Source organism: Canis aureus, chromosome 13 (assembly GCF_053574225.1).
Source record: "Canis aureus isolate CA01 chromosome 13, VMU_Caureus_v.1.0, whole genome shotgun sequence".
Classification (NCBI taxonomy): domain Eukaryota; kingdom Metazoa; phylum Chordata; class Mammalia; order Carnivora; family Canidae; genus Canis; species Canis aureus.
In genome coordinates this window covers 62,041,334-62,068,510 of record NC_135623.1, presented here as the reverse complement: position 1 = coordinate 62,068,510, position 27,177 = coordinate 62,041,334, and the positions used below count along the sequence as shown (strand labels likewise).

General features: G+C 41.1%; 1 protein-coding gene across 1 annotated transcript in view; it reads left to right on the top strand.

The window, feature by feature from the left end:
• The first annotated feature begins 261 nt into the window (after positions 1-261).
• The window catches only part of GASK1B (golgi associated kinase 1B), a 46,084-nt gene continuing 19,168 nt past the window's right edge, over positions 262-27,177 (top strand). The window contains exons 1-2 of the mRNA XM_077846500.1: positions 262-1,102; positions 16,586-16,800. Of these exons, the coding sequence (XP_077702626.1) occupies positions 277-1,102; positions 16,586-16,800 (1,041 nt within the window). The 5' untranslated portion in view covers positions 262-276. The remainder of the gene's footprint in view (positions 1,103-16,585; positions 16,801-27,177) is intronic.

The following is a 27,177-nucleotide window of genomic DNA, read 5'->3' as shown; positions in this document are numbered from 1 at the left end:
AAAGGGTTACTTTTTCCTCTTGAAGAGGAACCGAACCAGTTTGCGACCGTGACTCAGGTCTGTTCCCATTCATTTGCAGGAGCCAGCGCCGCGTGCGCCCGGGGAGGCGGCCGGAGCGGACGAGGCTGCGCCCTGCGCCCTGCGCGCTGCACCCTGCGCCCTGCGCCCTGAGCCCTGCACCCTCCGCCCTGAGCCCTGCACCCTCCGCCCTGCACCCGGCGGCGGGGCCCCGGGGCGCAGGCCACGCTCCGCGCAGCATGCGGGCGCCGCGCAGCGATGACCGGCCCGCGCTCGCCGGGGCGGCTCCTGACCCGGCTGCTGGGCGCGCGCTGCGGCCCGCGGCTCCCTAAGCTGTGCGGCGGCCGGCGGCCCGGGGCGCGCAGGACCCTGCTGCTGGGCACGGCCTGCGCCATCTACCTGGGCTTCCTGGTGAGCCAGGTGGGGCGCGCGGCCCCGCGGCCCCGGGACGCGGCGGGGAGGGCGCAGCCCCGGGGCGGCCGCGCGGCCGGAGCGCCCTTGGCCGAGGGCCCCTGGGCCGGCACCGTCGGCGCCCCCGAGCCCCGGGGCGCGGGCTCCGCGCTGCCGCTCAACGTGGTGTACATCACCCTGCGCTCCCGGCGCAGCAAGCCCGCGCACATCCGCGGCACCGTGAGGCCCAAGCGCAGGAAGAAGCCCGCGCTGGCGTCGCCGCGCCCCGGCCCGGGCCGCCACGTCTCCGCCGCCCCGTCCCCCGGGCCCCGGCGCTCGGCCGCCCACGCGCCCCCCGGGGCTCGCACGCGGGGCTCGGGGGCGCCCGCCGGGGGCCGGGAGAGCGGCATCCGGATCTACAGCGAGAGCGCCCCCTCGTGGCTGAGCAGAGACGACATCCTGAGGATGCGCGCGCTGGCGGACGGCGCGCTGGCCCGGGCCCCGGGGGGCCGCGCGCACCTGCTGCTGCTGGGAGCCGGCGCCCCGGGCTCCGCGCGCCGCTGCGGCCCCCGCGCCTGCGGGCTGCTCCGGCGGCCCCTGGACCTCAGTGAGGTCTTCGCCTTCCACCTGGACAGGATCCTGGGCCTCAACAGGACCCTGCCGGCCGTGGGCAGGAGATCCGAGCTCATCCAAGGTACCAGCCCCCCGGGGCGGGCGGGGGTGGGCTGGGGGGGGCCCGATGTGCAGCTGTTGGGGGTTCGGGTGGCCCTTGCTCCCTCCCGAGCTGCTTCCTCCACCCCACCCCCCGCCTCGCACCCGCACAGCGGCTCGTCCCTCCCGACGCGGGGCGCCCCGCATCTTCCCGGCTCGGGGGCTCCCGGGAGGGGCTGTCCTGGGCGCAAGGGGGTCCCCCTCCGCGCGGCCCAGGGGCTCATCACATCTAATTAAAGCCAGTGGTAATTAGCATGATGAGAGGAGGCGGGGTGGAGGCCAAGGACTCGCTGACAGGTGTGTTATTAGGTCACTATGCGAGTACATAGGATTCCATTCCTTAGGAGTTTTTTAAAAGTAAAGGGGAAAGCGGTTATCCTTCTGCAGCAGATGCAATCTTTATCTATCATCTATCTATCTATCTATCATCTATCTATCTATCTATCTATCTATCTATCTATCTATCTATCATCATCTATCGACAGAGAGACACAGGCAGAGGGAGAAGCAGGCTCCATGCAGGGAGCCCCACGCGGGACTCGATCCCGGGTCTCCAGGATCAGGCCCTGGGCTGAAGGCGGCGCTGAACCGCTGGGCCACCCGGGCTGCCCTGAAATGGAATCTTTAAAAGGCCCAGAGCCTGGGGACCTGGGCGGCTCAGCGGTTAAGCATCTGCCTTTGGCTCAGGTCATGACCCCGGGGTCCTGGGATCGAGGCCCACGTCGAGCTCCCTGCATGGGGCCTGCTTCTCCCTCTGCCTGGGTCTCTGCTTCTCTCTCTCTCTCTTTCATGAATAAACGAGTAAATCTTAAAAAAAAAAAAAAAAGGGCCCAGAGCCAGACCACGTTAGAGTTGGACCTTTGATTCTCTTACAATGGATTTAACCCTCTTACTTTACAAAGAAAATGAAGCAAAGATAGGTGATTTGTTCAGTGCGTATAGTAACCAGCTATACAGTCTCGTTGAGCCTATGAGTCTTATTTATTGAGCCTGATTTCTAAGACTCTGTCACGTGACAAACATTTTGGCGGGTTCTGGGCTGTGTGGCCAGTCACTTTAGTTGCAGGCAAAGGGCCTGGTCTATGGCCATGCTCGTGCCACGTAAAGGATGTTTTCCGAACCTTAAGGCTGTTCCAGGCTTTGCAGACAAGTAGGGTGGGCCAGCGACTTCTGTTTGGAAGCACAATAATCCCAGAAGTTGCCAGTGTGAATCTGGGCTGGCCCGACAGGCTAAAAAGGACCATGAGGGGATTAAAAGCTTAAAGAGTATTTTTATTTTATTTTATTTTATTTTACTTTTTGTCATAAAATTTAGCATTGTACGGAGTCTGGAATGGGATGAATTAAAATTCTTGGGCGTGGCCAAGATCTAAACTGCATTTCCAATGGCTTTAGGATTATAATTTAGTCTTAAAATGGATACTTCTTGAAGTACCAGCGATTTACTTAGAAAGGCTTGGCATTCCTTGCTTATCCTGGCTCGTGTCTAAGAGCTTCAGATTCACAGGTATGTCCTGATGTCTCAAGTTCATAAAACAGCCCGCTATGATTAGGGAGATGTGCGATAACCTCTCAAATATTTAAAAAAAAAGGTTGGTAAAAGCTCATTTTTCTTGGGTGCTTAGTATTTGCTAGGCACTATAGTAATCGATTCATATAGTTGATACATGTCCTGACCCTCTGCTTCTCACGATGGTGCCATCGGGTAGGTACCGTTATTATTTCCTTTTGGTACGTGTGAAAACTGAGGCTTATTTAGCTAAACTAATTGACCTCAGTTTCCACAGCTAGTTAATGGCTAAGTTGGGTTCCAAACGCAGACTCAGAAAACTGCAGAACTTAAGGTTCTTAATCCCTGGCCTTGGGTGGCCCTATAAGTCCTCATCCAAAGTAGACCACCATGGAGTAAAAGAAGGTATTGGTGAGCATTCAGAGAACAGGCATCTGCCCGATCTGTCCTGGGCAAAGCAGAGCACAGCATGGGGTCACTCTTGTTGTCCTGTACTGCCATTCACTGTCATGTCTGAAAGGCCCCTGTCACAGTATCTCTGAATGCCTCAGTTTCCCCAGCTGTAAAAGGACAATAATACCTACCTCATGAGGTTGTCGTTAGTTAATATGTGAAAAACGCATGGAGTGAGGGCTTGTCAGACGGTAGGTCTTCAATAAATATTGACTACTTTTGTTACCACATGACTTGCAGGAGGGACCAAGTTTATGGAATTACTTATGTGGCCTCTAAGCCTCACGTATCATTTCTTTACGTGACACAACCGGGTCTAAAACCCTGGTCTCTTGATTGCTCAGTTAAAGTTTTTAATATCAGGATTCCGTGTATATATTTAGCCCTGTGCTCTGAATATCCAGAATCTTTGTAAAAAGATTTTTGTTGGGTTATTTTAGAGAGAATGAGAGAGAGAGAGAGAGAGAGAGAGAGAGAGGTGGGGTGAGGGGGCAGAGGGAGAGAGGGAAACTCAGGCAGAGTCCCTGATGAGTGTGATGATCCTACAACCCTGAGGTCTTGACCTGAGCTGAAATCAAGAGGCGATGTGGACGCTTATCTGACTGAGCCACCCAGGTGCACCCAGGATATCCGGCACTTATGGGGATGGAGAGGGCAGTTGCATTCGATATGATGGAGGGGTTGGTTTACAATCCCAGTACATCCTGGTGTTCTCTCATTTCAGATGTAAGTGGTGATGGAAAGAACCCAACAAGGTGCTATCAGCATGACTCTCAGTGTGATGACTTAAATGCCCAAGATTACATCTCAAACAATGCTAGATCTTTCCTTGTTTTTTTTCTTTAACACCTTCTCCTGTGTGCTTATTTAGAGACGTAAAATCAAGCCAATTTCCTTGGGAGTCTATGACCTGATTTGAATATAGGTATGAGTCCTCTACACAATATAATTCTACTCATGTAGGCTATTACATGGAAATAAAGTACATAAATAGATCAGTTCTGGTCTTGGTAGGAGACATATAGACAGCCTTAGGTTCTCAGTGTCTATCTCCATCCACCTATTTCTAGGCTTTTCCTGACACGTCTTTCCTCTTTTGATTTCCACAGAAGTGCGTATTTTCCTCTAGGGTCCTCTTCTCTTGGTCTAAGCTTAGATTTATTTCAGGTTCCCTGCTTACCTAAGGAAGTGATAGATCTCATCTAGTTGCCCAAGACCTATTTCTGGTTCGTTTGATGTCATCTCTTTGCATTACAGTTGCTCATTTAATCATCTTTTCATTTCCTCCAGTCTCTAGGTTTGTGAAGGCAGAGGTAGCTCCTGTCTTGTTTATCATTTCTAGATCCTAGTGGTGAGTCTCAGACATAGTAGGTGTTCAAGAAATATTTTTGAATGAATGCAGGAATACATTCGTGGCCCGTTCCACTGAGTCTTCACAGTACATCTGTATTTGCTTCCACTTCCAATACTACTTGTCAGGAGACAAGCGCTACCATCGTTAGTCCTAAAGTTCAGGCTGAGATTTCTCACTGTAGAGGTAATGAAAAATGTCTTTGGCAGCCCCTGTGTTATGCAAATAATGAGGTTTATAGAACTTATTTTTGTGAGGACCATCAGTATGGTCTGCTGGCCTCACACTGCATTGTAATTTGATAATGAGTTTTCTGTAGGAGGAACTGTTGAATTATTTTAGGTATATATTTCTCTGGCGATTTGGCTTGGTGTAAGGATAGATTTTTTTTTAATATCTGGGAGAGTGCGTAGCCAGAAAATCCTGTAAGTAATCCTGCTGTGTTTCTGTTCTCTGACTTTTGATTAATGTTTGTGAAAATAAATTCATGCCCAGCACCAAGAACACAGCGAGTCTGTATTATGAGTCAAATACAGATATTACGCTTATCTCAGTAAATCTTTCCAAAACACCTGTGCAGCAGAAACTTTTTTTTGACCTTAATTTGAAGATGGGAAAAAAGGAATGAGAAAATTGTGCTAGGTCATACAATGAGTTAGTAGTCATCGAGAAAGAGCTTCCTTGTCTTCTGACTTCCTTGGCTTTCCTGTTTCCGTCAACCTACTTCCTTCAACAAATCCTAGAAGGGGCCTTACGGTAGGACTTTTTTGTCCCTTACCACAGTGTATTGGCATATCTGGTTATTTAAAGCAGTGAAATAGATGGCTTATGCAGTGATGCACAAGGACGAGAGCCTTTTTATTGTCAAGGAGGCAGCAACCTTAACCATGGCAAAAGTCATGTTGAGGTTATGATATACTAGGCACCGTTTTAAGTACCGCACATGAATTATCTCATTAACTCCTCATAAAAATTTTACAAGATGAGTCCTCTGTGAGAGATGGTCTGTAGATGTGGAAGTGGAGGCCCAGAGTAATTACCTACTTAGCTCAAAGTCACGTAAATTGCCTGTATGTAAAAAGGATACATGAGATGGAGAGGGAGATGTGAGAGTATTAAGTGCTATCACTAACTGATCCCCCTGCCTGCCCCCTGCCTCACAGATGGATCTCTCTGTTGATTCAGCCCAAAGACAAAAGGTCTCCATTACAAAGCTCATCTTCAGGTTTTGTTTGTTTTTTAATTAGTAAAACTGTTGTGGATGCTCCTATCAGCACGGAGCCGCTAGCTCAGCTTAGCTTGGGACAGGTTCTTGGTTGTGTAACTTGATGAATTCGCTGCGATTCTCTTTGAGCGCAAAAAGTGTGTATGTGAAATCAGTGGACTCACTGACCTGGAGCTGTATACCAGACCTTTCTCCGACAGGTGCTATTCCAAAGAGAACGGAGAAAATGAGAAGGGCGTCCTTGGGGAAAGGCAAGGGTGTAATTAGGTAGGGAGCGCCAGTGGTATACCATGCTGCAAAATCTAGCCATTATCACTGGAACGCAGCCTCATCCTGTGCATATCCATGTGGGAAATGCAAAAGTGAATGGAAATATAGCATCAAAGGGCTTTTTAGAAAAAAAAAAAATCAGGTTTTGCAACAATGGCATCTTCTTCAGCTGCGACTTTATAGTGGATCTAGTGTTAGACGTCACCCAGTTGCGGCACTGCATTTGGTATTATATGTCTATGCATCACTTCCTCATTCTATAAGGAAGATATTATCTCTACTTCAAATATGAGAGTCAGCAAGATTATGAAATTTGCCCAGGGCCACAGAGCTAGTGAGCAGTGGAGCTCGAGTTTGTAACCATCCTGTCGGATACTAAAGCTTCCTCAAGTTGATTCTCTTAACCTACATCACCTCTCAGATATAACTTGGTATAAGTATGGGATAGTGGCAAAAATGGGCAAATTTTAGCATAGTGATTTCTGATTTGCCACTACTACTGTTTCTACCTAATTCCTTTTTCAATTCCACAATTTAACATTGATAATGTTTTTATACAAAGGAAGTATGACATATCACCCTAAACACTGCTGCAAGGTTTCCATTGTCTTTTTTTTTTTTTTTTAATGCAAGCCAGTGCTTACCAGACTTTCTTGTTTTGCTGTAAATGTTCATATATATGCAAACACGAATGAACATATTGGTGTGTTTTCTGCCAGACGATCCTTGCAAAAGTCATAAGTCATTTCAGAGATCACCAGCTACTACATGGTGCCGATACGTTTGATTTTTTTTTAACAAAATATTTTTAAATGTTTATCTAAGATTGGAAAAGCAGACTACATTCATGTAAAAGTCAAGAGCATAAGAAAGCTCAGCACCCCTCTGTGATCTTCAATTTAGCAGCTTTGCCAAAGCTTCCCTAGCAGGCTGCACAGTAATGTGAATGAATCCCAAGGGACACCATTTTGGTAGCATTTAAGCATTGTACTATTTTTCATGCCCAGCATGGAAGATGCATTATGTATGCTTTATTTTTAGGATGCTGCTTTATTGCCACAGAGCTGTCATACCGAATTAAGGTAGCCTAGTTCCAGGAATTCTGTATGTCAAGGCTACTTAGATGACAAACTGCAGGCACCCCACCAGCTTCCATTTAAATTCATTGTGGATCCCAAGTCGCTCACTGTTTTCCAACTTGCATTGCCTCATCTTATTATAAAGTAGGAGAAATACAGTGTGTATTTTCCACTCTCTTTTTGAGTCCTCGTGGGTAGCACTCTTATTTGTTGGGTGATGAGGCAGTTGCCAGGGCAGGCATTTCAAGTGATTTTAGGCTCTCAGTTCAGGACAGAGCATTTTGTAGAGAGCAATGAGGAGAATGTAGATACCCCCACAATGTGGAAACACATTGACTCAAAATTCTAAAAGTCTTGGACATACGTGCAAACTTTCTTAAAAGATTTCTTTGGGAGTCTAGGAATCACATTTTGTTGTGAAAAATCAGGATTGAAAGCACATTGTGTTATCAGAAAAGCCCTGAGGGTGTTACTTTAGCAATCAGATGGAGCTGGTCTGCTCAATACTTTCTTTCACTGGTGAACAAAAGTTTGCTGAACATCTGCTCCAGGCAGCACTCTGCTGGAGTATCCTCTTGTTTGCTCACTACATACCTTCGTAGACAGGTAGGGGTACCCGGTAACCTTCTCTGCCTTGCCTTTGCAACTTGTCCCTTGACCCCCATGTGGCGAGGGTAGAAAGCACAATCAGTGTCATCACAGCGTGAAGATGTACGTGCCTCGGTTCCATGCAATCTGCTTCCTTCTCCAGTATCACATTCATCTTTTCTCCTTCTAAGAAATATGTTATTGAGCTTTGCTCTGTACCAGCTGCTCTTTTAGTCATTGGGGGCCACGTTAGTGAACTAAAAAGTCGAGAATCCCTGCGTCTGTCCAGCTGGCACCAGTGGGCCATGTGAGAGTTTGGTGGCCCAAAGGGAGTCTTCTTCCACCACTGATTTCAGGATCTGCTCAGAACCTTCTTGGGCTCAAGGTTATGATCTTTCCATTAGGACTGAATATGTTATTGTCTTTGGACTGGCCTAAGGAGCATGCAGGTGCAGAAGGACTGGCTTGGATTTTGGATTTTGGTTAATGGGCAAGTATTGCAGTCCTATTGGGTTGTAATTAACGTTTGCTTTCTAGGCCCTGTTTTAAACATGGGGAAGACGCCGTACACTCTCTAATCCAAACAGCCTTGTAGTTAAGGGCGTGGGTTGCCACATTAGTTTTCCAGGGCTGCCATCACAAAATACCATAGGCCTAAACAGCATATGTTTATCTTCTCACAGTTCCGGAGGCTGGAAATCTAGGTGTCCACAGGTTTGCTTTCTGCTGAGACCTCTCTCCTTGGCTTGCAAATAGCCACCTTCTCCCTTTGTCCTCACAAGGCCTTTCTTCTGTGCCTGCCTGTTCCTTATGTCCCTCTGTATTCAAATCCCTTCTTAGAACAGCACCAGGCATTTGGGATTAGGGCCCACCATAAGGGCCTCATTTTAACCTGACTACCTCTTTAGAGGCCCTGTCTCCAAATACAATCCCATTCTGAGGTACTGAGGGCTTCAACGCATACATTTGGGAGGAACATAATTCAGTTCACTACAACTGACGATCTGGACTTCCCGAGTTTGAATCCTGATTCTACCACTTGTGAATCAAGTGGGTTTGTGAGCTCAGAAAAATGAACTTGATAGTCACTGGGCACCTTATTTCTTAATTAGTATCCTAGGGATGACAACAATAAAAATGATGATGTTAACAGTATTTGCCCCATGAAGTTGTGAAAACTAAGTGAGTGATATGAAAAAAATATTTATAAAAGAGCCTAACACAATGTAACAGTCAGTAAATGTTACCTCTTTTTATCCAATTTTCAAGCTGATTCAGCTCTTTGTGATGTGTTTGCCTACATTTTCTGAATGTGTTTATCTAGATTAACATTTACTTGAAGTAAGCAGGCACCTAGAGTGGTCACTGGAAGAAAGTCCTTGGAGTTGATAGTGGCTTATGCCATTATCTCTCATCTGTGGAACACTACGCACTCTACATTCATTATCTCACAAAATTTCACAATGGCCCCATACACGAGGTATTGTCAGACAGACTTTCTGTGGAAGCAATGAAGCTCAGAAGATTATACATGTCCTCCAAAGGGCCACAGGTCTTGTGTAGCGGGGTTGGAAGGAGCCCAGCGCCTTGTTCTTCATCACTGTGCTATCCTGTCCCCCATGAGCCGTTCACCTCGTGTGTTAGCCTCCAGGGGTTGTGGCCTGGAGCTTTCCCAGTTAATCATACATCCGGATTGTAACCTGCTTTCTCCACTGCCTTGCAGTCTGATTCCTGACGTTAGCCGTGACACCTCCACTATTCCGCTTCTCATGACAGTGATCTGGGGTCAGGAGGAGAGAGGCAGGTGGGTGTTTCCAGCACCCTCATTTTCATGATTATTCCAGTGACTCACAGGATTATGGAGACCTGAGAGTGGACTGTTGTTGAGCACAAGCTGACTGGAACCAGCTCGTGGAAACCTCTGCATATCCTCACCTTTGTTTCTCAACTTTCTCTCTGATCTTTCTTAGCTCAGTTGAGAGTGAGGACAGTCCAATCACAGCTTACTGTAAGGATGTCCCACTAATCAAACTTTGATTCAGAGCCCACTGACTGACAGTTCTTTGGAACTTCAGGGCTCTAGATGAAAATTGAAGCATTCTGAAAAATTCATTCATTCTCCAACATTTTTTTTTAAGATTTGTTTGTTTATTTATTTAACACAGAGAGAGGGAGCACAAGCAGAGGGAGCAGCAGAGGGAGAGGGAAAATCTCTGCTGAGCAGGGAGCCTGAAGTGGGGCTTGATCCCAGGACCCTGAGATCATGACCTGAGCTGAAGGCAGATGCTTAACCAACTGAGCCACCCTGGTGCCCCCATTCTCCAACATTTTTGAGTGCTTGCTTTGGTGCAGACATCATGTCAGGACTTAGAGGTCCAAAGATGATTAAGAAATAGTCCCTGTTCTCACAGAACTCTCAGCTTGAAGGGTAGGAGACAGCTAAGCAACTGCACCATATAAAAAAGGTATGAGGAAGACCTCAATGGAGATATTTTGAGGAGGCCTTGCAGGCATAGAGAGGGAAAATTTAGCCCAAAATGTGTGCGTGGTGGGGGGGTGTGGGGGGACATTGTAAAAACTTCTCGAAGAGCTAATGTCAGAACTGGATCTGAAGTCACTGTGGGTGGAGTGAGAGATGGAGTGGGTGTCGGAAGGGGAGAGAGAATAGATGTGTGAAAAACTTGTGAAGGCAGAGGTACTTAGGAAATCTCAGAGCTCTGAAGGACATGAGGATTTGGGAGGGTTGTGAGCGAGGATGAAGTGAGATAAAGCTGTGGTGCTCAAGAGTGCCTGGGTTTGATGTCATGTAAGGACATGGATTTTATCTTGCAGATAATGGGGAGTCATTGAAGGGTTTGAAGAAGAGAAACGATAAAATGAGTTTTGCATTGTAGGAAGGTCACCCTGGGCAGGAATTCATGGCTCCTTTATCTACATTAATGAATACTAAATTGCCCAGGACTGTGGTCATCCCGATGTGACCAGGACCTTGTTCACAAACTACGATTGTTTGTGGAGCCTGGCACAGTGACCATATCATCAGCACCCTCGGAAGTCACATTTGATTTCTGTTTTTTTTTTTTTTTTTTTTAATGGAATATCGAGACAGGAATTTTCTGGGAGTTTTCATTTCTAGAGAGGAAGTCCAGGGCAGAGCTAGAAAGCAGAAGTTCCTGTCCATTAGTCAAAGGTTCAGAAAAGAGAAGGACACTTTGTTTTTAAAGTAGAATTGGTGATTTAGATTGTTTAAATAGCTTGTGACGGAGGAAGTCACAAGATACTCTCCTTTCCTGCTTCACACTTAGCTAACTCTTGAGGAAATATGGAGATTATTGTAACCCAGTCCAACCTAGAGAAAACAAGTGAAAAACAATTAAAGAGGTAAAGAAATACTTTCTTTGTGGTTTGAAGAAATGTGGTATAAATCACCCAGCAATCTATTTCTGAGACAGGACTCGATTGGCTGTACAGAATCTCGACCTATGAAATCTATAGAATTCTCTCTTTTGCCTCTCCTTTTTTAAATCATAAAGACCTCACATAGGTGTGTGTGTGTGTGTGTGTGTTTTTCCAGTATTTGACAAGTGCCACATTTTCAGTATTTCACTGGTTTCTGACTCAACCGTGAGATGATTTGGAAGGCACTCTTCTCATACCTCGGGGAACTCAGTGCCTTAGTCAAGGTGCCTGAGGGATTGGCCCATGTTCCTTGAGGACTAGTGATAAGTCAGGGGTAGAGTCAAAACATTTGTGATTTCTTTTTCTACCCCCTGCCCCCAATATTCTTAGCTCCTTTTCAGTGAAGTTTCTTCCCCTATTGACTGCAACATTTCAGCATATAGCTCTTCTAGGGCACGTATTTCTTCATTTCTTAACTTTGCAGTGAAAGCTCAATCTTTATGTCAGCCCTTCACTTGTTCCCTTCAGACACTTGTCCAAGCGGCAGATATTTTTGTCTGATCATCATTAGGTGTGCACACTTGTCTATTCCTACTAAGCCTCCAACTCTCTGAGGCTGGGGCCTTGCCTGGGAGGGGGGTCTTGTAAGGCTTCCATCTTTGCTGTGCCTCACTGAGCTCTTTCTGTCCGAAACCCCGGGAACTAAGAGGTCCACTGGAAGACAATTGTAAAAACTTGCATTCTGAATAAGTGAATCAACAGTATTTAGAATCCTCAGCACAAGGTAAATCTCATCACATCCTTCAAATTTTCTCCTCCCTTGAGGCTGTCCTGGAATCTTGCATTCCATTCCTGTTTTCCCTTCACCCACCTCCACTGGCTTGTTCATATTTACCCACTCCAAGCCAAGAGATGGTGCCTGCTTTTTCACTTCTTTCACTTCAATCTAATACTTTTAATGGCCCAAACCCTACTGGGAGAGGCACTCGAGAAAAATAGAGCAGGCAATACTTAAGGGATCATTGGCAACGAGACACCTGCTACACTCTCATTGGAGTCACATCAACACCGGCAATTGCCTTTAGCAATTAGAGATCCAAGACACTAAGGTTTTCCTGCAACGCGTTGCTGATAGTTGTGGAACCCAACAGAATCCATTTCTTATAACAAAGACAAGTCTCAAGGTTTGATTGGCCTTTGTTTTAAGAGATTTTGTAGAGTTGTTTTTAATGAAGGGCTCTGAATGGATACCCCCACCCCCACCCCCCAATCCTGTCCTGTCTGGTTCACAAGGAGTCTCGGAATCCTGGAAGGTGGCCCGTATGATAGAAAGGACTTCAGATTTCAGAACTCAGAACGTTTTTAACTTATTTTTGTTCAGTGACAAACGCAGACAGATGCTCATAGCTCCATCCAGCATTCTTAGCATTTACCTGTAGTTCAACGACACTGGGTAGCCGGTGTTCAAAGTGAAGGACATTTAATAAATCCAGGCAAAGGAGATTGTGTATAGGACTCGTTCTTAGTGAATTTTCATGTTCATCTTCTCAAAAGATGTCTTCTTTGTGCTTTTGAAGAAATGTGGTATAAATCATAAATCTTTATTCTTTTGAATAAAGGATGGGCTTGGGAGAACATAAAAAATCAGAGGAAATATTCAGATTTTGGGAAAAACAGTTTTACTGGCGACTCTCATTTTTTAAGGCAGCTGTATAACCTTTAATTCACACAAACACCCACATATCTTTTAAAACCTGCTTTCTCGCCACTCTGACAGTTAGAATTTTATCTCTTCACTGTTAAGATTTCTCTAGAGAGTACAATACTGCATCATTTTGACAAACTTGAATGCAAAGAGATGAATGCTCCTCATCTCTGAAACACTTCAGGGTAAGTTGCTTTAACCAGTTTCCTGTTTTCAGAGGCTATTTTTCTGTCATCCCTTCAGATCTATCAAAGTTCACTTAATTCTTTTAACAGCCATATTTTATAAAAAGTGGAAATCTTTTCTCACTAGTACTTGTAGCTCTGAGGTCTGGAGCCGTACTGACTACTGCAATTATCTCAAGGGCCAGATACACTGAGATGAAAGAAGAAGACCAGTGTGTACAAAGGACCCGTCCCAGCCACACTCTACCTGAGAACTTCTACTCACCCCACTTTCTTCTTGCTTTCTGGAAATCCCCCCTTGCCTGAGGTGCACAGATTTCCAGCAGGGCGGGATGGAACATTTTTATATTATAGTCAGCATTGAAGCTATTTTGCTGAGGGGGCATGGATAGATGTGGAGAAAAACCCAGAATATTAATTGAAAACCAATTATTCCTAGCAGCTGAAAGCTCCCTTTGGCAGTTTGAGAACAGCTTTTAAAATAATAGCGTAGAAAATGTATCATTCAGAAAATTCAATTCATTAAAGTAGAGAAATGGTAAATGAAATACAGTACCCTCTTAGACTAGATCAGGGGTTGATACACTACAGTCTGCAGGCCAGAGATGGCCCCTTGCCTGTTTTTGAATGGCTTATGAGTTACAAATGCTTTCCCCAATTTTTTAAAAGGTTAAAAAACCTCAAAAGAATAATAACATTTCTATGGCTTGAAAATGAAATAAAATGCAAATTTCAGTGTCTATAATAAAGTTTTATTGGAACACAGTCACATCCTCCTGTTGTTTTTGAGTGCTTTTGTGCTATAGCAGAGCTAAATACTTGCTGGGTCAATAGTTGTGATAGACCAGACGGCTCTCAAAGCCTAAAATATTTACTACCCACCTTTGACAAAATGTGCTGACCAGTAGGCTAGATTATTGTATGACAGTTAAACTGATGCCAATTAAATATAAATATTTAATTATAAGAAATGTTTGTGGTAAAATATTTAGTAAGACAATCATGACAAACTGTATATATGAAATAGTCTCAAATAGTTTATTTTCCTTTATCCTGGTGGAAATGTAAATGCCAAGAAAATAAATATAAATTGACATTCATTTATTAATTTAGTTAGGTTCAGTTTCTAGAACAATGCTTGGCACATAGTAGATGCTCGATAAACAAATGAAGGCAGTCAAAAACTGATAAATTGGGGATCCCTGGGTGGCTCAGCGGTTTAACGCCTGCCTTCGGCCTAGAGTGTGATCCTGGAGTCCCAGGATTGAGTCCCACATCGGGTTCCCTGCATGGAGCCTGCTTGTGTCTCTGCCTCTCTCTCTCTCTCTCTCTCTCTCTCTCTCTCATGAATAAATAAATAAAATATTAAAAAAACCTGATAAATTGTGTGATTGAATAATAATATATAATAATAGTTATAGCAAAAGCTTTCTGGAATATGCATACATGTTAGGACTTCAAATGCATGAGCCCATTTAATCCTAAAAGCCAGTTAGGGAAGGTACCTTCTCGCCCCCATTTTACAGAAGATGAAAGCAAGGCTTACAGAGGGTGTTTAACTTGTCTACTGTTACAAAGCTACGAAGTAACGTGACCAGAGTTCAAAAGAGCCTAAGCTCTCACCATAAGCTCTACTTCTTAAATTTCTAAAAACAACGGACATTTTTAGGTGAGAAAGAAAGGGATGGGAAATTCCAGAAGTCAGTATATAAATCACAGAACCAATTACTAGAATAGGAGCTTATAGATGATTTTTGTTTTCTTGGCTTAACACGCTAATGTTTTTCCACATTTCCTAAAATGAGTAGATTTGCTTTTAATTGCCTTAAAAATAAGAAAAGAATGTTTCTAAAGGAGAGGAAAAACAGCCCAAAAGGTTAACTGTTTCAATTGTTTCTGTAGATCATTTCCCTGCTTCTCTGCAGGCCTCATGTCGGTCTGTCTCCTGTATTGATTTGTGTTGTTGAGGTTCAGGATTAGGTTTCAACTCCCTCTGAATTTTCCTACCTATGAGGATCTCAAGTGCTGTCTGCATATAACTTTAGTCCAGAGACACCAATGGGTAGAACTCCTCAGTGTTTGTCTTTACAAGTCCGAAGTACCATGTCTTTGAAAGCTATGTTGTGTTTTCTACCCACTGGGTTACATTGGTCTCTACATGTAGTCTCCCACTCAAGATGGACTGTTTTTACCTGGACTTTACTATCATTATTTGTTACACTGGCATTGTATTTGGAGTCCACTCATTAAAAATTATATTTATCTTATATCTAAGAAGACAATTGGATTTCAGCAGCCCCAAAACCGTTTAGAAAAGTCCAAGGAAATTAAAAAGGGAGATAGTGTTAAAAACGAAGTTCTTTAGTTTGGATCTGTGGTCTCTCTCTCTCTCTCTTTGCTTAATTGTGTGTTGGTGACTGTGGCATACTTTCCAGAATCTAAAGGACTTTTTACATGCCCAGGCCTAAATTGCAAGGCTAAAAGGAGGTAGATTTTTCTTTTGAATAAAACTGGAAAGCAGATGATCCAAAGGATCAAGGGAATGCTACTAATATTATTGAGGTCACCGTAACAGCAAATTCAAGAGGGGTTAGAGAAGACAACTCTTTCTCATAGTAAAGCCCAGACATAGGTAAGAGCTCTACAAAAGGCAAACCAGCAAGAAGGTGAAATAAATGTCTTTGACCAAAGGAATACAGTCATAGATTGAGAACCTCTTAGGTTATTTAAAAGTGCTTTTAAAAATTCCTGTGATGTGTCTTAGACATTCCAGTCATAATTTCAGAGGCTTCTGTTGTCCAGGCCTGTTAAGAATGAGTTAAGTAGGCTTTTCCAGATCGTTGTGACTACCCCCCACCCCACAAGCATCATTTTGATTTTTAACTTCCAAGTGAAGCCGCCTAACATCATCTCTCAGTGACTTTATTTGGCAGAAATGGGGACTGGAAAAGGATGTGACTAGTTTTAAGCTTGAAGTATCATTTAATGGAACCTTAGTGATCATTCCTGTTTGTAACGACTTCACTTGGGCTCATCATTCTTTATCTAGTCCAGCAGTGACATTTCTAAACTATCAGGGGTGAGACAAAAACAATTAGAGTGACAGATTAAAAAAAAAAAACATCTATGTGCATGCAGTTGCAGAAATGACATTTGTTTAAATGTACTTTGTGTGTGAGATTATGTGTGAATAAATGATCCATCACTAAGGGTGCTCCTGTTTCCATCAGAGAAGAAAAAAAGTTTCCATCTTGCTTCTTCTTTCTTTGGGGATTGTAGTGACTAGTGTAAGCCGTGCAATTTCACTTTTAAATTTGTGACTTCTAAAAGTTCCTTTTCTGTGGCCTCAGAAAATCAGACAGTTGCTATTACAAATAGAGAGCAGCTCCACTTAGTTATTGAATACACAATTATAAATGCCTGGACTCTTTCCCTTTTCGTGGTGGCTGCTTTTAGATGTGGAATAAAACCACATTAACCAGAGGACATTGCTATTGGTGATTAGTGGCTTATTCCTGTGCTACATCAATAAAAGGTCTTGTTTCGAAAATCTTTCACTGTCTAACAGGGACTGTGAAATATCATGTAATCAAACTCTTGCATTTGGTAGGTGACAGGGTGAAGCTGTGAGGGACTGCCTAAAGACTCACACTGACTCATGCTAAACGTGCTAACGCGTGTTTGTTTTTTGGATTCTATAGATGGCCGCCCATGCCCTCTCATTCTCTGGGACTCATCTTTATCTCCAGCAAGTAACGAGACCCACTCTTCTGTTAAGCTCACCTGGGGAACTTACCAACAGTCGTTGAAACAGAAGTGCTGGCAAAATGGTCGAGTGCCCAAACCTGAATGGGGTTGTACTGAAATACATCACCATGAGTGGTCCAAGCTGGCACTCTTCGATTTTTTGTTACAGGTAGGTTTCTGAAATCAAATAAGTGGTTCTCTAAGACTGACACTGGGTTATGTAAGTCTAACACTAAGGAATTTTCTATACTTTGAATTTTGATGAAGCCGGAGTTTAAGTTCTGTAATGCTATATTTGGCAAGTATAATACTACGTTGCAAAGTTTTATATTCTTTTGGGAAATATTCAGAAACATCCCTCAGCTCTTTTGTTAGTTTCTGAAGGAGTTCTTCTTCAGTACTTCAGTCTTGCAATTGTCATACTCATTGTAGATCCAATGTATTGAGGAAGCCCATCAACAACTCAAGGTGACTGGTCTTCCCCCATTTGTGGAGTAAACTGATGTTTCCTGAGGTTAAGGACCTCATCCACATTCTGAAAACTTCTAAAAGCTGGAGCTGGGGTTCCCTGGGATCTGTTGATGGTAAAAATTTGACTTCCTTTCACACTGTATTTCCATCATTCCACATTGTGTTTCGTTGGTCACTACACTTACAGCCACCATTTCTCTTGCTTTATAGTATTTTTTTTTCAAATATTTCACTAAGATTGGACATTGGAGAATAATAGAATAATAAATATTGACCATCTACATAATTGACACAGAATGTTACAGATTTCTTATAACCCGCTATCTCCTCTTGGCAAGGATCTCACAACTCTCTTCATTCCTTCATTCTGATTACTGCTTTTCTCTTCCTTCATCTTAGAAAAACCAGTTGACTGCTGTTGTTGCATTGCTAATTAGTATTTTGTGAAAATGTAAGAGTGTCTTAGGACATTTGCAAAACTTCTCTTTTCGGTGACGTGTGTGTGTGTGTGTGTGTGTGTGTGTGACATTGTGGGAAGGAACTAGAGACAGGTAAAAATGTAAGAAGGAAAACAGGTTAGTACAACAGCACAGACTTTCAAGGGATTAGGAACTTTCAAGGAGAGGATGATTTATAGTGTCAGTGTTGTAAAACCACCAGTGAGAACTGAGCTAGAGAGCAGGCCATTTGGCAAAATTGCAGTCAAGAGTCACAAAAAAACTGTGTTAGAGTCCAACTATGAGGCTCAGACTGGTCTTAAGCATTGTATATGTATTAGCTCATTATTCCTTTTATTTAATATACTAACTGTGAGATAGTCATCTTCTCCCCAATTTATAGGTAAGTAAAAGGGAAACTGAAGCATAAAGAGGTTATTATCGAGAACTGTGGAAAGTCTGAGAGCTTACCTTTCTGTAAACTAACAAATTAACCAGCCACATGTTCGTAGATGAGCAGAGGGAGGACAAAAGACTCCTGGGCCAGAGGCCAACAGATGACTTCAATTCTCATGGTATAGCAAGTGGCATGAGCTTCATGTCCCTTTGCCCCTCAAATCCCATTGTGACGATACAGAATGGCCCTGGTGACTGCTACCTGTAGTGGTTTGTTTCACTACAGAGGAATTCTAAGCTTAGGAAACCCCTAATCTTATGAGAGGTTGCTAGCAAACCTGCCCAACATTGCCCCAGAAGCAGACATTATCTTTATCATCTTGGTCAGGAGATAAATCAGATCTGCTTGCCACATCAGTTGGAAACACTCTTTGTATCTTCCAAGGCTGTTTGCTATACTAATATCCTTGGAGAGACAGTGCAGAGCAAAATCTGATGTAAGACGTTTGGAAATGCCATGGAGAATTGTTTCTTAACAGTTATCTAACTTGTTTGATATTACATAACTAGTAAGTTCCTAAACTAGTTTTCAGCAGGTTTGGCTAATACTCGATTCCATATTTTTAATCATTATCGTATGGAAACTACCAGGTTATTCTTAGGTGAATGAAGGGTGTTGGTGTAATAAAACGTGTTAGCAATAAAGTGAGGAATGAGTGAAGATTTCTAGGGCTAAGTAGGTGAAGGCCGTGTGTTTGGAGTGTTGACAGTGTAGAGGTTGAAGTTTCTGAGAGTGATAAGTAGAGGCAGGAGGGTGAAGAGATCCATGAACATGGCAGTGAAGTCTATGAAAAAAGAATGACCCTGAGGCTTGTAGTTGAGGAACAAAGATCTACTCTACACGGAATAGAGGGCAAAACCTTTGAAAGTTGTCTCTAGTGACATTTATGTTAATTCTGGAAACTTCAAGTAAATTGCCTACCTTCTGTCTTTGTCATTCTCCTCTCTATTGAGGGAAATCACAACTATCATTTAATCAATGAAGATGTGTTTATGCAGCATCTACTGAGCATTATACTGTAGAAAACTAACACAGGGGTAGCAAAGTAGTAAAGATGGTTAACCCCCTTGCCCTAACCCAAGTTTAGTTTTATAAAAAATCGCTTAGGAAAGTACAGTGTATGAAACAAATATAGATACATGTAAGAAGGGCTGGATGAAATAATATAAAAGTTCTTACTGGTATGAGGTTAAGGAGGGGAGAATACTTTGCCATGAAACAGTAAAGAAGGAAGAGTTTGAGCAAGATCACAGGCTGTAAATGATAAAGAGGGTGAGCACAAATGTGAGGAAGGATATGGGGTTGGCAATTTTCATATGATATTTAGGGCATCCTAAATATACCATTTGTCTGAAACAGTGTCTTTTAGGGGAATAGTGATGGCTCCTGCCTATAAGCGATATGATAGATCATGGAGGAAGAGAGCTTTTTTCACAAGAGGTGTGTTCACATTGTAACTTCTGTTCATTACCTTGACTAAGAATGAATTCCAGCTGAACCACAGTTCCCTGAGTATATCAGCAGCTTTAAACATTGTACCTACCCATTGTCTATGACCTTGAGGATGAATGTAGACACATCTCTATTATAAGTTTTCAATGACGATAAATATTTTAAGTCCTTAAACTAATACTATTAATAATCTAACAATCATATAACATTTGCTATGTGCTTGGCACTATTCTAAGCACTCTGTACGGAGCACTAAGATATTAACTTATTTAATCCTCATAATGGTCCTATGAAGAAATTTTTATTATTATTCATATTTTAGGTATGAGGAAATTAAGGCAAAGAGAAATTAAATAATTTGGCTAGAGTCACAACTGGTATCCAGTAGGATCTGGAGCTCAACTGAGGAGTTCTGGTTTGAGAGACAAACTTCTAAGCAATGCTTCCTCCTAATCATTTGATAAAGTAATGGCACCATCATTTTCCAATTTCCCAAGCCAAGAATATGGGGATCATTTATATGCCTCATGGTATTGACCCTCACATCCATACAATGACCCAGCCCTTCTTCTTTCAGGAATGGCTTATGCTCCTGTTTTAGTTCAGGCTTTGTAATTTATTACCTGGATGACTCCTTTGAGTCCACTCAAACTGTTTAAGCCAAGATCACCTTTGGCTTGAGATATTGAGAATCAGGCTGCTGTTATCTCTGCAGGAACTGATTCTATTGGCAGGTCAGTTCTATTTGTAATCTGCCTTCTTGCTCTTTCTGCCTGGGGAAGGTTGTGGGGGTGTCTTTCACATTCTTGGTAATCCATGAGCATGTGTGTTGCAGAGATCACATCCTTTTTTACTGGAGATTGGAGTTCCCAATTTTGGCTCTGGCTAAAGCATTGAATCTAAAAGTCAGAAGTTAATTCTATTGTCAAGAGTTAATTTGATTGGCATCTACAAAAGTATTTCAAATTATATATGTGAGGATGGCGTCTATGAGAATAGAGTTTTTTTTAATTCATTCAACATTAACTTGCTTCCCACAGTGCAACAGACAAAACGCTAATTTCCTCCAGATGCTGCAGCATTTTACAATTTTACCAGTAAGGTATTATAGTGTGTGTTTCCCTCTTTCTTGCCGATCTTGGGAAGTGGAGAACTAATTAATATTTTTACTGATTTTATGGAGGGTAGCAAGGTCTTTTATATTTCCAGTTTTTTCATTATGAATGTGATTGAAGATATCATATTTTCAAATATTATCTATAGTCCATTTTTTGTGAGTTGCGTGTTTATATCATTGTCCTTTTTATTGTATTCCATAGCTTTTCCTTTTTGATTTATAAAAACATTTTGTATATCATGAAAATTAATCATTATCAATCCTATATATCTCAAATAGTTTTTTTACTTTGTTGATTTTCATTTGACTTTGTTCATAGTAGATGTCACTCAGAGAAATTGTATGTTTTTTGTAAGATTATATCTTAATTGATCTTTTTACTTCCTGTATTTAGCATCATACAATGTTTATAGAGAGATGCTTATTAAAAATGTTTGCTGAACAAATAATCGAATAAATGAAAATGCGTAGGCCATTTTTCAGGAGTACCATAATAGTTTTCTCTTATACAATAATCCTTCTCATCAGTTACACTGAAATGTTTACTTTAAAGTCAAATATATTCCTTATTTAAACGGTGATTGGGAATGTGTTGGTAGTATATTGGGTGGGTTTTGTTAACAATCTTAGAAAAGTTCTGCCTGAAGTAAACTAAAATCATTTGTTCTATGATGCTACAGCAAGGCAAGAGAATACAGAACCCAGTTGTTAATTTTCTGTACACAATATTCTTTTTGTTTTACCCAATTAACAAATCTACATTCATAAAGGCTATGCCATTTTACTGTAAAATGTGATAGAGGCACAAGTAACCTTTTATTCTTGAAGCGTGGGGGTATGAACTGTAGAGACAAAAATTCACCTTCCTTAGGATGACAAAGAATAGTATTCTAGAGAGCATTTTAGTTTATAAGATTTGGGAAATTTCTATCAAAAGGTCATATAAAATAACAGGAAAAGATTTAGGATGTAGAAAACTTAGTTTTTGAGCTCAGAGATAATCTGTTAGGAACTGATATCCTGGAGCCAGCCTGCTAAATTTCAATCCTAATTTTCAATACTATTTTTTAACATTGATAAGTTACTTAACCTCTCTCTACCTTGGTTTCCTCAGGAATAATAATATTGTTTATAGAGAGAGCTATTGAGAGAATTCAATGCATTTACACACATGAAGAATTTAGAATAATGCCTGGTACATAATAGGTTCAGGGAGTATTATATATTAAGAAATTGACCAGCCAGAAATAATAGTAGAGGGTAATATCAATATAAGAATTAAAGTATTTTATCATTTTTATTCATTAAATTGCCAGTCATTCCCAGATCGTTACATTCTTCTACTCTTATGTACTTATATTAGAGATCTTGGCCTATTAAGTTTTAATTATTTTTGACTAGTCTGTCTTTTTTAATAAGCTGTGAATTTCTCAAGGGCAAGTCCCTGTCTTATCCAACTCTGTAACCTTTCAATTAGTAGTAGAGTATCTGAGATTGTCACACTCAGGGTGTTATTTTTTTTGATTAAAGAAAACTAGTTATATTAAAATATTAAATCAAAAGTGCCAAATTAAAAATGTGAAAGAAATAAAATTGTAATTGCACCAAAGAAATGAAGTTTTGTAAAATAAGAGAATTAGAAGTTTAGAAAATGAAAAATCAAATGAATAGAAAATATTTAATATTTTTACTATTTATTGGAGTTCTTCTTGTACTTACATTTTCTAAGTATAACTTTATTTCATGGGCAATTAAGGAGTGTTTAGATAGAGGAGGACTAACAGAGATGTGTTTTTGGAGCTGTTTGCTTCCACCTTCACAAAATAAGTTCCATATATTTCTTTCCATGTGGACTGGACAGACTTTTTTGGGCCCCTTTCTTTCCCAGACACTTGGCAGGTTTAGTGCTGGTGAGAAGATGGATGAGATCCTGTCCCTGACCTCAAGAGTTATGGCAGTCTAAAAACAGAGACAATCATAACAGAATGTATCAAGTGTCATAACCGAGTTAAGATTAACATCCTTTGAAACAAATAAGGTGCTATTAGTTTTTAGAGATGTTTAGAGAATGTGGACAGAGAATGTGACATTTAATGTAGAGACTGAAGACCTTGCAGGAATCAGGTGAGTACAGGAGACAGGGTTTTGGAGAGAGGGATTCTAACAAAGGGCTAGAGATGTAAAAAAAAAAGTTCTGAATGGGAAAAACTATGCTTATGGAAACTTCCTGTTCCATTAGGTAGTTTCCTCCTCAGTGACTGTAATAAACTTATTTTCATAAATTTAACAAACAACAATAATATGAATTGGTATGTCTTTTATCAACTCTCTTAGCTCTTACCTGGCTTCTAATGATTAAGTTCTGGAATATAATACATTATATTAATAAGTGTAATCTTTGACCTATTCTCTTTTATTCTTTATCTATGCATCATTTTTTTTCAATTAATGATGTGATAATAGTAAAAATAAACATTCCGATCAACTATCATCTAAACAAGAGAAAATATAACTTTTCATTAAAAGAGTATTTGTTTCTGCAGGAATATCCAAATGCTAGGCAGAGAAAGATTCCAACTATGGCCTCCATGATAGATTATGAAGGTCTTCCCAGCATTCTCCTCCTTTTATCCCTACTACTCAGTGATCAAGGATTTTGTCTCCAACTTTCTGAGATCACTCACAGACAGACACTCTGACAGCAAAAGGCATAGCAATCCTGGGTCTTGGACCCTGGGATTTCTAATAGTTTGGGTCAGTTTTGCTGTTTTGCAGAAGTAGCACTGTCAATCTAAATAGCTTGTAGCCTAAATAGCTTGTAGCATTAAGTCCAAACAAGAAAATAATAGAGGTTTTTTTTTTTTGTTTATTTGCTCGCAAACAATGAGAAAAGATGTAAGTCTTATATAAGATATAAGACTGTCTTGTCTTCAAGTAGCAAAGAAGGTGATTAGCTTTGGCTATATTGGTTGCTGAGTTGGCAGGAATTTGGGGAACAAAGATGGCCAAGGATCACAGGGTTTTGAAAATACTACTGCTTCATAAAAAGAAATCTTCACAATTTCTTTTTATGTTGAGAATCACAGGGGTTCACTTGATTGCTGAGAGTCACTTACTAAGGTAAAGGACATGGGAATGTGATACTCTGGGCATCAAAAATGACCAACTCTAAACTCTGAAGGTACTGATGTGCTAAGAACTGAAATCTACTGTGCTTTCTACAGAATTTTAATTGTTTAAAGCTAAGTGTGCCCTTTGTTATAAATGAAATTCAAATGTCTGACTTTGACATAGTTTCTACTATATACATGTCCATACTTTGTCACTAGGAGAAAATATTTTCAGTATTATTGATGCTGTGATGCAGGGGATTATCTTATATTTAAAGAGGCCTCAAAAGACTTACCAAATTATTTTGTGACTTTATAGTTTTATTCTTCTAAGCACTGCTTACCATACATGAGCAAATTGGCCAGAAAAGCTGGTATTTCCTGGGCACCTATGTTTAGATATATAGGGACAGGGGAGGTGATTTAAAAGAAGCATACAGATTTGCTTCTGTATCAAACAATGTAGAGATTTTTGCAGAGAAGAGGAGATAGATGAAATGGCTAACCTATGCCAAGAAAATTTATTAAGGAAGGATTTGGGCTATCTTACTAGTAGAAGGAAGTTTGACTTACATATTTTTTAAAAAATATTTTATTTATTTTTTTCATGAGAGACAGAGAGAGAGAGAGAGAGAGAGAGAGAGGCAGAGACACAGGCAGAGGGAGAAGCAGACAGAGAAGCAGGCCCCACGCAGGGAGCCCAACGTGGGATTTGATCCTGGGCCAAAGGCAGGTGCTAAACTGCTGAGCCACCCAGGGATCCCCGACTTACATATTTTTATTCAGTTATTTTATTATACAACTTCAATTCATGACTTTATTTTTAAATAAAGCATCACAATTGGAGAGGGCACAAAGAATATTTTTATGCATATATAGCTAAACAATACTTCACTTTAAATAGCCAATGGTCATGTCAGCCTTTCTTTCTTTCTTTTCTTTTTTTTTCATGTCAGCCTTTCAAACTTGATATCTAGAAGCAAATTTGTCACCTCATGCCCTGACAGTTTGCTCTCTTGACTTACCTGTTTCTATTCATAATATTACTATTTTTAAAGTCAGTCAGGTCAGAAATTTTTGAGTCAACTTTGAATCTTCCTTTGCTTTGTGCGTCATTTTTAAGAAGCACTAAACTTTGACAGTTCCTCAAAATCACTCCAATTACATGTTCCTTTTCATCCCTATTAATGATATCCGAATCAAACTTATCACTATAGGTCTGATCTCCTTATCTCTATCTTTCCCACCTGCAACTTATGTGTAATCCATTGCCGAGTTGACTTTTTGTACTTTCCTTTAAATTGTTTTAGTTGCTTCTTACAAAAATAAAAAATAAAGCTCTGAAGATTTCCGTATGATTGGAAAATCAATTTTTTTTGTTTTTATTTATTTTTAAAAAAATTTTACTTATTCACTTGAGAGAGAGAGAGCACCAGTATAGAGAGAGGTAGAGAGAGAGAGGGAGAAGTAGATGCCCCGCTGATCAGGGAGCCCAGTGTGGGGCTGGATCCCAGGACCCTGAGACTATGACCTGAGCCGAAGGCAGATGCTTATCCATCCGAGCCACTCAGGCGCCCCTAAAAAAGAAATTTTAATTGTCTTATTGCATTAAAAATTTTTATATGAAAAAACTTAAACATATACAAAAGTAAATGAACCCTTGGGTACCTGTCATCCAGTTTCAACAATTGATCATCAACTCATGACCAGGCTTGTTTTATCTCTATCCCAATCTACTCCCCATACTCACATTAATTTGAAGCAAATCCCAGACATCATATTCTTTCATCCGTAAATATTTAAGTATCACTAGAAAATAAAACTTAAGCATAGGACTATTAAAACATTCAAAAGAAAAATTAGCAATAATTCCAGTAACTTATCCAGTAAATTGTCTAATTTTTAATTGACTTATAAATGTTCTATTTGTATGTTTGTTTGCTTATGTATTTATTATTTAGGTTTGTTTACTTGAACCAGGATTCAAATAAATCCTACACTTTATCATCAGTTGATATGTCTTTTATTTTATAGACTCCTCCACCCCCAACTCTTCCTTTTTTTTTCCCTTACCAGTTTACTTATTGACGAAAACATTTGCCTATCACATGAAATGCTTATCATGGTACCTGGCTGCCTTGGTCTGAATATTTGTGTCTCACCAAAATTCATACATTGAATCTTAGCTTCCAACGTGATGGTATTGGAAGTGGGGCAGGGGGGCTTTAGGAAGTGAGTAGGTCATGAGGGCAGAGCGCTCATGAGTGGGATTAGTGCCCTTGTAAAAGAGGCCCAACAGAGTTCCCTAGTCTCTTCTACCAAGTGAGGACAGAGTGAGATGTTGTAGTTTGCATTAGGAAAGAGGGCTTTTACCAAAACCAGACTGTGTTGGCACCCTGATCTCACATTTCCAGCCTCCAGAACTGCAAGAAATAAATGTTGTTTATGAATTACCCAGTCTGTGGTATTTTGTTGTAGCAGCACAAATGAAGTAAGGCACTGGCAGATAGAAAGTACTCAATGGATCAGCACAGAGATTATCTAGAATCGCCCCGTTTATAAGACTTTGAATGTATATCTATACACATAGCTGTGATTTCCTGAATCTCCAAATACTGCAAGTCCTCAGTAGTAGGGCTCATGTCTGTTTTTTTCTGTGAATTTTCTGCAGCAAAGAGCTGCTCATTATAGCTTCTGATGCTGTAGGAAACCATGAGATCATATAAGGTTGTTTCCATGGACTTGCCATTCAGGTCAAGTTGGGGTAAAGGGCTATCATATTTGCTTAGATGATGGACTTCAGAGAATACATTCTTACATGTTTGTTAGTTGCAGGGTTCTCAGCCTACAGAATCTGGGAAGCTAGTTAGGATTAGATTCTGAAAGTCTGTTTCCTGTTCCTCAATGTCTCTATTCTCTTTGTTGAGACATGGAAAAAAAAAAAAAGCAACAATCCAAAGAACAAAGACTAACAACAAATACCATGTTTCCACCTTCTAGGATTATCCTGTCAACTTTTTTTTTTGTATATTTGCTTTTATGATTTACTCTAGAAATATAAACATATTAAAAATAAGTTAAAGTCCCATTTGACCATCTCTTCAAGTCCCCTTCTGTACTTTCTCTAAATAGATGATCACTGTCATGAGATGAGATTAGGCTGCATCCTTTCAGTCAATTTAAAAGTAACTTTATATGCATAATAAGTGGATATTTGTGTGTTTTTAAGAATCTTACATACTTTAAGTGCAGTTGACCACATGCTATTCCTGTCCTTTTACCAATTAGAGAGAAGCAGGGGTGAGGCAGGCTGTGGTTTTATGATGCCAGAAAAAGGGATGTTGTGGGAGGTGGATATTAGGGAGATTATATTCCTGAGACCATAGGTCTGCAAGGCAGAAGCCAAGAAATTTTCCTTCGATTGAAACAGCATCTTAATGTAACAAATCCCTTAGGGCACTTATTTACTGCTTCTGGCCACTTTGACATCATATGAAAGGCT